The sequence below is a fragment of the Oryza brachyantha genome, chromosome 12 (genome assembly GCF_000231095.2).
Source record: "Oryza brachyantha chromosome 12, ObraRS2, whole genome shotgun sequence".
Taxonomy (NCBI): Eukaryota; Viridiplantae; Streptophyta; class Magnoliopsida; order Poales; family Poaceae; genus Oryza; species Oryza brachyantha.
In genome coordinates this window covers 8,105,611-8,115,942 of record NC_023174.2, presented here as the reverse complement: position 1 = coordinate 8,115,942, position 10,332 = coordinate 8,105,611, and the positions used below count along the sequence as shown (strand labels likewise).

Below are 10,332 nucleotides of genomic sequence, written 5' to 3'. Positions count from 1 at the left end.
CGCCCAACCGCCCCCCCCGCCTCCCCCACCGTGTGCGCCGCCGGCTGGAGCGGGGGAGGGAGAGGGACTGGGAGTCCGGGATCCGAACAGAGTTCGCCACCCGCCGGCTGTCACGTTGCCCGCCTTGCCGCCTGTGTGAGTGCGTGACTGAGGAGGAAGTGAAGAGAAAACAAAAGAAAGAGGAGCTAGGGTTTCTTTATATATATATATATATATATATATATATATATGGGCTTATTGGGCTCTTGCATATTTCATGGGCTACAATTTAAGAGTTTATAGTCTGATATACCCTCGCGGGTAGGACTTCATCCCCGTCCCCTCACCCGCCTATATACGGGGCCCCGGACCCAGTCACCCACGGGTGAAAATTCATACCCGTACTATAGGGGCGGGTACCCGCTGGGGACCCGCACTCGCAGGTGGAATTGCTTTGTAACGATAATCGGTGATTGTTTAGACCCTGTTTGGATACCCAGAGACTTTTTTTTAAGTCCCTGTCACATCGAATATTTGGACACTAATTAGAAGTATTAAATATAGACTATTAATAAAACCCACCTCATACTCTGGACTATTTCGCGAGACGAATCTATTAAGTCTAATTAGTCCATGATTAGCGAATATAATGCTACAGTAAACATTTGGTAATCATGGCTTAATTATGCTTAAAAATTTGTCTAATGAAATAGCCTCTTTATTTATGCAATTAGTTTTATCAGTCTATATTTAATACTTTTAATTAATGTCTAAATATCTAATGTGACGAAGTAAAAAAAAATCCCTGAATCCAAACAGTAACTTAGTGCCCCCAACACACCCTTCGTAAAGTTTGTATTCTCACCCTCCCCTCTCATCTTTCTACTCTCACCACTCCTCCCGTCTCGCTCTCATACCCTAGCTCTCCCACCCCTCGGCCCTACCTCATCCGACGGCACGCATCGACGATCTGTGGTGTCCGGTGGCTTCGATTCGGGGGCGGCGGCGAGGGTCCACGACTCTTCGTCCAGCTCCACAACGCAGGCAGCTGCTGCAAGCGTCACTGCCGCGTGGGGTCCACGCTAGATCCATCTAACCGCCGCACTGCGAACTGCAGTCTCACCCTCTCCGCCCCTCGATTTCCCCATCAGACCCACCGGCGACCGCGATCCTACCCTCCCTCCCGCTCCCGCTCCCCGTGCTCTGCCGCGCTTCTCGTCTCCCCCTTCCGCCGCCGCCGCTCCGTCCGCGGCCAGATCCGGACCTCGTTGGTAAGTCCAGGCCGCCTGGTCACCCAAATCCCCCGCCCCTATTGTCTGTGAGATCCCGCCTAGTGCAGATTCCTTCGCGTCTAGTTTGCACCACAGTTCGCTGGGGGGGATCTGCGGCTAGGGTAAGGCTGTTGTCCCATTCGTGCCTTGTGCGTGCCTGGGTGGGGATCAGGTTGAGCTTCTCTGTGTGTTTCCTGGTTGGTTGTTGTAGATGTGGATGAACCTGCTCTTGAGCGGTAACTTCCGCTCTGAGCTTAGTGCTCGCATCGTGTTGTTATTAGCAAAACCTTGGAACAGTTTATTTAGATCTCCCTCCTTGTGGTAATGCGTCCCATTGGATTTTGCTAGATTTCCCCAGTGCCACAGGAGCCGGTGATAGTGGTAAGGCGATGAGGAGTTAATTGTACCAATGTGCTGGATGCTCTTGCTCTTAGAAGCATGACGCACTATTTTGTTTTTCCCCCCTCCCCCTTGTCAAAATCAGATGTTGCATGTCAGTATATAGTGTTGAAACTGAAGTATGCACTCATATCCTCTGTAACCAGGAGTTATTCATTTGGCTGTAAATATGGAAATTATATGTGGCCGTCCTTTGTCTTAATAGTTGTTGCCAATCGAACTGCCTGTCTTATATCTGTATATGATGATTTTGCAGATGCTGATTGTGCTTCAGAAACTCTGAGATTTATTAAATCTGTTAGCCAATCATGGAAGAACAGCAAGCGAAGCTCTCTGATCCACATCCAACACTGTCCACTCCTGTGGACAGCCAGGATTCAACTGTGTCTTCTATAAGAACTCCTGACCCTGTTCCTCAGGCTACTTCAAATGATTTTTCCACTCATGTTGCCAGTACAGACCATGTAGCTCCTTCACCTGCTCCTGCTCCCGTTGTTGTTCCGACACAAGATTCTGCAGGAAGAGAGGGATCATCTTCCATATTTTCTACATCTGGTCTATCCTCCTGGGCGAAAAACCTGAAAATATCACAGCCTTCGCCAGGCCAGGAATCACCAACAGGAAAGAACACATTTTCTCGCCTAACTAGTGGCCTTGGGTTGCGCTTGTCTCCAAAATCTCCTCAGCAAGATGAGAGTGCTGAAGGCAGCACAACCCCAACAACAGCACAATCTGGTGTTTTTGGCTCTTTTACTAAAGGCATTGTGGATTCCTCTAAGAATGCTGTCAAGGCAGTGCAAGTCAAGGCTCGTCACATGGTCTCACAGAATAAAAGACGGTATCAGGTGCATTTGTATGCTTGTTACCTTTGGCTTCTCTGATATCATAGTTCAAACCCTTTTATGTTTTGCAGAATAGTCATGAAGATTATTAATTCTCCTGAGCGTGCTGCACTGATGTCTTATGAGATCGGTTCAACCATTGTTTTGGAAAACCTTTATACTCCCTCTGTACCAAAATATAAAAACTTCTAGTGGTTAAATTTTGTCCCAAATATATAACAACCCAGTGCATGTAAAAGGTGACTTGTACCACTAAACTACCATACCACCCCTTGGCTTTATTATCACCCAACTAGTTTGGACCCACTCCTCACCCACCCCGAGGAGATAAACAAGTCCTTTTACTACAATCCTTAATAGCTGTGCCAAGGTCTAAAACTTGTTATATTATACATGTTATGTATTATGTATTTTATGAGCATATATCAGTGTTAGCAGTTGCTACCTCTGCCTCTGCACATATTTAATGTCTTGTCATCAAAATGTGGATGTCAGTATCGTGTTTCCATATGATTTCGTGATTGATTGATCCATGTATTATGCCTTAGGATGATAATAGAATAGCGGCCTATGTTTCCGTTACAATTTCAAGAATAACAAGAATTTAACCTTTTAGAGAAGATGCAAACTTCCGTACTGTAGCAATGGTCTCTAATGTTATTCCATGTATTAGCTTCCTTGGAAGTTGATTCTTGTCTTAAGAAATTACATGGCAAGCAGTGGACACCATGGTCTTATTATTTGTGTATTTTTATGACCTAATATCAAGGATAACAGCTGTTCTGATTCTCTCGTTCTTGTGACAGGAAGGAGGGTTTGATTTAGATATGACATATATTACAGAGAACATAATTGCTATGGGTTTCCCTGCTGGGGATTTGAGCTCAGGGCTTTTTGGATATTTTGAGGTCAGTTCAATGACAAGTGACAAGACATAAATTACTTATGGCTCCTTTTCATTTCTCCCTAGATTAAAACAAGGTAATACTTCTATTGCAGGGCTTCTACCGCAACCACATGGAGGAAGTCATCAGGTTCTTTGAAATGCACCACAAGGTAGCTTCGATTCACTGTTGAGTTTGTTGATGTATATGCCACCTGACAACTCATGCATTGACAGGCAAAAAGGACCTGACAACCCTAAATGTAGCAACTTATCCACCTACTCCCTTGTCTCAGCCAATCACAACCGTCTCCTGTTTAAATTATCCAAGTTCCTCTTCTCAACAAATCACAACCTCGCCCCAAATGCGACAATAAATTATATTAGTTCTAGTATACCCACACATGCTCTTCTTGCCTACACAATGTTGGTATGTGATTTTTTCTGTTCTATTGAACAGTTAATTTTGAAAAAAAAAAGGTTAAGAACTTGACTAAAACAAAAAACTGAAATATCATTGTAATAGTAGCATTTGATTTGTGCATTATTTAGGGGACTACATAATCTATTATGCTTCTAACCTATTATTACATTGTGCTACAGGGAAAGTATAAGGTCTACAACCTTTGCTCGGAAAGGCTGTATGATGCATCTCTTTTTGAGGGAAAGGTACTGGCAGCTTGTAGTCTTGTTTAGGTCATCAGTCCTGTCATTTCTATACCATGTAATGCACGTATGAACAACCAAAATTGGGAATACAATAAAGGGTATGTTTGGTACTTTGCTGAGATGAGCTATAGCTTAACTGATCTATCTAAACTATTTGCTATGTTTGCCTTGGCTGCGTGTTTGGTTATTTATCTTTGCTAGCAAGCATTAGTGTTTGAAGAGGAGTGAAGGTGAAGCACAATTAGGGTGGAGTAATCCAATGTTTTCAAGTCGTCTAGTCGACTCTAGTCGCCATGGAACCGACTAGGCGATTAGTCGCGATTAGTCGTCGACCAGATCGATTAGTCGAGTCTGGTCGATCCTGGTCGTCCATATAGTTTTCCCGTATATTTCAGGACATATACATAATATATATTCCTATATGTAGTTATATATATATATACACATTATCATGATCTATAGTTATATATATATACACACTATATCATGATCAAGCGCAGCTGCTATGAGAAAATAAGAAGAGAACAGGTGACAGGCATGTGATGCGTTAAGTCCTGGGCAATGGGCAATATATTGCTAACCCTAATGGGCTATGGCCAAAAGTAGGCCTGTCCAGGAAGCAACCCGGGCCTGGTCGTCCACCCACTAGTCGGACGACTAATCACGATCAGTCGACGACTAGTCGGATGACTAGGGTTCTAGTCGAGCTAATTGAGCCGGAGTCCCTGATCGAGGTCAGATCACCGATAAGGACGACTAATCATGATTAATCGCGACTAATCGGACGACTTGAAAACATTGGAGTAATCACTAATATTCCATGTGATCTAGTTTCTGTCAAAGGCTTGCCAATTCTTCTCCCATTGAAAAGCAAGTTTATTCTAGTCCACCTAGGTTAGATGGCATGCTAGTTTCTTGACAGTTCCAATTGACTAGCTTAGTTGCCCAAGACCTTAACGTCCCAAAGTCAAACGGTACATTCGGTGATGCATTGAACATTCCACCTTTTGTATGTGATAATCAATTTAATTGATATTTGCACACATCCAAATTTAATGGCCATGTTTCAGGTTGCATGCTTCCCTTTTGACGATCATAACTGCCCTCCAATACAACTTGTCATATCTTTCTGCCATAGTGCCTACTCATGGCTGAAGGAAGATATAGAAAACGTGGTGGTTGTCCATTGCAAAGCTGGAAAGGCAAGGACAGGATTGATGATCTCCAGTCTGCTACTATACCTGAAGGTAAAATAGGTTTTGCATTATATTCTAAGTATGATACATTATGCAAGAGAATCTTTCAATTTTTCTTAACATCTGAAGCCTGTGTATCATATGTAATTGACAGTTCTTTCCAACCGCGGAGGAGTCCATTGAATACTACAATCAGAAAAGATGCGTAGATGGAAAAGGGCTTATTCTCCCAAGTCAGATTGTAAGTAACCCCAAGATTATGCAAATTCATTCATACAACTTAACAGCGGTTGATCTGAATGTGTTCCAAAATTACAGAGATATGTGAAGTATTTTGAGCGCATCTTGACTTACTTCAATGGTGAAAATCAACCTCCACGCAGGTTTTATTCTAGTTCTACCGTGGCCTCAGTATGAGGCTATGAACTGCATTTATATCATACATAAGTTACTAAGATGTAATTATATTTTGCAGGTGCATGCTCAGGGGATTTCGCCTTCATAGATGCCCTTACTGGATTAGGCCATCAATTACTGTGTCTAATCATAATGGTATATGTTGCCATTTGCTTGATTTTTTTTTGTCATGGTAGCACAATTTAGCTTTGAAGTTTTTCTTTTACACTGAGTAATAACTCTATTGTTCAGGCGTTCTTTTCTCTACTAAGAAGCATCCTAGAACAAAGGAACTGATGGTATGCCTTTTCACTTTATAAACTACTCATGTCTTTTGTTCAGTAATTTCTGCTCTGTTCTGCATGTTTTCCTTCATTTGGTTAAGTTTATATAATACCTGAAGTGTATCAGTTGGCTATCAATAATGTTGAAGTAGACTATTTGATGCTAATTGCCAAACCGATGAATTCTGTGTACCTTTGTTAGTATCATCGAAATTTTGACAGAAGTTTATAGGTATTAATGCTAGGTAATGAATTTTCTTGTAGAGTTGGCAGTATATCCTATTCAAGTCTTCCAAGAAGTAGCTTAGTTCATTTTCTATAAAATGGAATAGTATTCCATCTATAGTGCATATCTATAGTATGGCATATTGTTTCCCTGAAAAGTGGTGGAGAAATAGAAAGGCAGAACATACCTTTGCTTCTCATGTTTCTCTGTAAATATAAATAATAATAAATTTATTTTTTCTGTGAATGTTGCTATTTCAGAATGCTGTTTTGTTCTCTCTGTATTCATCATTTTTTTATATCAAGGTTTCTTTCATATAGTATAGTAGTGTTCTTGCTATTTCTCATAAAACAAGGTACCGTAATCATAAAAAACAGTCGAGCACACTGGTTTGCTGCCACATGTGTTATATCCTTAGTAAAAATTACATAAATATCATGAATAGGCAATGCATTAGCTTAATCAAAAGAGGAAATTGGGGCCCGAGGAGAGCATGCAGACTGGAAACTGCAGAATTGGGGAGAACTAAAGTTCTTTCTGTTTCATTTCTGCCTTCTTGTTACATGTTCGTTGGCTTTTATACTCTCCCAACCCTACTAGAGTAAAGACCACTCCATTTCCTTTCTCCAGCCTGGCCCACACGACTCATTAATATTTATTCTTGCTGCCTCACTTCATATCACAATACCATTGCTATGGTATGACCAATCAAACCTTTCTAGCACTATAGATCTTTGATTATCATTTGGTCTGTTTGTTGTAATTTTAATACATGGAAGTTATTACTTTGTGAGCTTCACTGAGAATTAACTTTTCTATTTTTTTCAGCCAGAAGATTTCTGGTTTAGTGCACCAAAGAAGGGGATCATGGTTTTTGCGTTGCCTGGAGAACCTGGATTAACAGAAGTAGCTGGTGACTTCAAGATCCAGTTTCATGATCGACAGGGAGATTTCTACTGGTGAGCTTGATTCCGTTATGATGTTTTATTGTTTCCTTGATTGGAATATATGTTTTTGTTGTGCTTAATGGTTTCATTTTCTATTACTGTAACAATGTTTTCATTGCATATATGTACATTTAGATCTAACTTAGATTGGATGGTTTCAAAATTTTACATTGGAAACTAAAGAAATCAGTGGCTTAATTCTAAGTTCCACTTGTTAACCTGTCTTCTTCAGCTGGTTAAATACAACAATGATGGAGAACAGGGTGACCCTGAATCCAACTGATCTTGATGATTTTGACAAGGTAACTGTCACTTCATTTTTGAAGCTACTTTATGGATATGCTTGCCAAAACCTCATCCAGCTATTTCCACAAGGCACACTACAAAGCCCATCAATCGATGAAGTTTAGTTGTGCAAAATGGATTAGAAAGTGAATGTGAATGGCCTGTTACCAAATTTTGGTGACAAACCACATTAGTGCCAAATCTTGATCAAAACTACCATTTTCTTTTTTTAGTTAACATTGCCAAGCATTTGAAGTTCAAACCAAACACCCGTGGCCTTGTTTTCCAAGCTATTTCAGAGAAGGCTGCTCCAAATAGTGCATATAGAAATAGATTGTAATATTAAATTGTTAGTCCCATGAACGTTTTTCTAACATCTACTCCCTCCGTTTCACAATATAAGATTTTCTAGTCTTGCCTAGATTCATATAGATGCTAATGAATCTAGACATATATACAAATTATATACATTTATCAATGGATGAATCTATACAAGACTAGAAAGTCTTACAATATGAAACGGAGGTGTAGAATGGAGATATGAGAGTTGCAACTTAAAAAGAGACTGAAAGCAGTGGGAAGTCATGGGGCCTAAGATGACTCGAACCCCTTTGGGCCAGGCCAAATACATACATTAATGCTCTTTTACCAAAATTCGTTATTTCAATCCATCAATGTTTCAAACATATAGAGCACACAAGGTTCTTATCAAGCCATGTGGCCTCATGAGCCTTATAGAACGACTTGGTCTTCTGTGAGTAATAAATACTATAGTCTATTGTTACTCATGGCTGATATTTTCCTTGATGTACATACATCGCAGCTATGATGGTCGAATGGTCATTTTGTTTTGTGTAGTCTGAGTACCATGATGTAAATGGTGCTCCCTGAAATGACTGAGCTTGAATGCTACACTAAACAACAATGGCAACCCAAAAGTATGCATTGAGTGCCAGTGCGAATTTAATGTTTGACTCTAACAATTTTGGCCATATAAAATTCCTCACAGATTTGAACTCTTAATCATCTGTCAGGATTCTCTTTTTGTTACTGTTTGGCAACTTGGCAAAAGGGTAAAGTGAGTTTAGAGGAGGGAGTTGATGGTGGGATTGGTCATGGGGGTTTGATTTTTACTCCCAGTCTATTATTGTTTTGCAAAAGAAACAAAGAGTGTAGGAGTTTAGATGGGAATTATATTTGAAGTGAAGATAGACTGCTCAGATCTAACTCCTTATACTTAAGGGAGAATTCCCTCCCAATTACTGCATCCCCCAGGTATTAAAAAGAGGGAGTTTTAGCAGAAACTCCCCATCCCATGTAAACTGACATGGTCACCAAAGAAAGAAAGAAATTAATAGCCCCAATCTGTTAAACTCCCACTGCTCTCCTGTCATAGGTAGGGGCCAAGGGATTGAGGCCCATGGCCCAACCCCCTGGCGGACAAACGGTGCATTCGGTACTATAGCAACCGGTACTGTAGCACTGGAGATAGATAGGATTAAGAGATAAATTTAGATTAGATCAAGTTAGTTATCTAGGGATTAAGTCTCACCATCTATGTAAGAATCGTCATTCTTATCAAGCAATGAATCAGAGTTAGTCTTCTCCAACTTAAGTCCCCCTCTTATCCCTAGCAGCCGTTGCCTCCCGGCTATCCTCCTAGCGGTGTTTACCCCCTATGAACCCTAACCCATAACATCCCCCCCCCCCCTTCCAAAAGAAAAAGGAACACCTTTAAACCTTGTTTTGGCCATTAATGTGAGGATGTTGGACTACATAAAATTTCTGACATATTTGAACTGTATCATTTGTGAGGATATTTTTAATTTTGTACAGCACTTGTTTCCTGAGATGAGATCAGACATCTTCACTGAATCCATTCTTTATGATTGGGATTGGTGTTATTTGGAATTTGTTTCAGCTTCTATCCGTCCATTTTCTTTTTACCATGTGTTGCCATGCTGATAACTTCTGCTTTTAATTGAGTTATAGCAGATTAAAAGCATTTTTTCTGTCAATATCAATTGCAACAATCCATAACCAGTAGACTATGATGGATTGTACCAATGATGAGTTCTTTAAGACACATGTTCATAGTTCTTTATATTTGTACAAACTAACACTAACTGATATTATATCATCCAGAGGAAATTACCATCACCTGGATTCCAGGTTGAGGTTGTCCTAGTAGACTATGATGGTTCACAACCACCAAAAACAAAACCAGCTTCTGCATCTGCTGATAAGAAGTCAGAAGCTGATTCCTCGACTGGAACCGTTGCAAAAGAAAATAGCTCTGCAGCTTCAGAGTCCAACAAGGAATCTGCAAGCAATGATAAAGACGACGTCTTTTCTGACAGTGAAGCAGAAGATGGATCATCTAGGGGCAGGAGGGAGAAGGTCCCTAAGAATGTCGAAGGTACAAATGCTGCTAAAGTATCTGAAACAAGCGCTGTGCAAACGGAGGCGTCTGCTGCTGCTACCAGAATTGAGAAAGCATCTACAGCCAACGAACAAGGAACCGCAAGGACAGCTGATGCTGCACCTCTCAAAGGTGAAGTTACCAGCAAGAGCAGCTCCGCTACAGCACCACCAGCTGCTGCTGACTCTTCTAGCATGAGTGAATTCAAGGCAATTGCTGCAGATGCTTCGGTCTTCTCATTCGGAGACGAAGACGACTACGAAAGCGAATAACCTGCTCTCTATTGCGGGCGGCCGGTTTGCAATTGTATAGTTTGGTGCTTTCCAGGTCATGATAGGATACCAACCTGGAAGAGCAACAGGTAGGGAAGTTTTAAAAATTGTTTTATTCGACCGTTCTGTGTCCACAATCTGTAATGTTGTACACGGATGAACTTGTAACTCCAAAAATGTCAGAACTTTGTGAATACCTTGCCTATTTGTTTACAGAGATTATACACATGGATTCTTGAGACCTTGACATTTTTATTACTT

General features: G+C 40.9%; 1 protein-coding gene across 1 annotated transcript; it reads left to right on the top strand.

Moving 5' to 3' along the window:
* The first annotated feature begins 1,041 nt into the window (after window positions 1–1,041).
* Window positions 1,042–10,332, top strand: LOC102704853 (phosphatidylinositol 3,4,5-trisphosphate 3-phosphatase and protein-tyrosine-phosphatase PTEN2A-like). The gene is made up of 13 exons (XM_006663912.3): window positions 1,042–1,250; window positions 1,906–2,494; window positions 3,298–3,399; window positions 3,491–3,547; window positions 3,978–4,043; window positions 5,114–5,290; window positions 5,394–5,480; window positions 5,558–5,622; window positions 5,715–5,791; window positions 5,888–5,934; window positions 6,974–7,104; window positions 7,325–7,394; window positions 9,523–10,332. The coding sequence occupies exons 2-13, from the start codon at window positions 1,958–1,960 to the stop codon at window positions 10,069–10,071; spliced, it is 1,965 nt and encodes a 654-aa protein (XP_006663975.1). The 5' UTR covers window positions 1,042–1,250; window positions 1,906–1,957; the 3' UTR covers window positions 10,072–10,332.

What these genes read in the sequence shown, in the direction of transcription:
- LOC102704853 (XM_006663912.3), top strand. Translation starts at nt 1,958, where the DNA reads ATGGAAGAACAGCAAGCGAAGCTCTCTGATCCACATCCAACACTGTCC. An exon ending in AGAATAAAAGACGGTATCAG is followed by an intron (nt 2,495 to 3,297) that starts GTGCATTTGTAT and finishes TTCTTGTGACAG; the next exon opens with GAAGGAGGGTTTGATTTAGA. An exon ending in TACTGTGTCTAATCATAATG is followed by an intron (nt 5,792 to 5,887) that starts GTATATGTTGCC and finishes TCTATTGTTCAG; the next exon opens with GCGTTCTTTTCTCTACTAAG.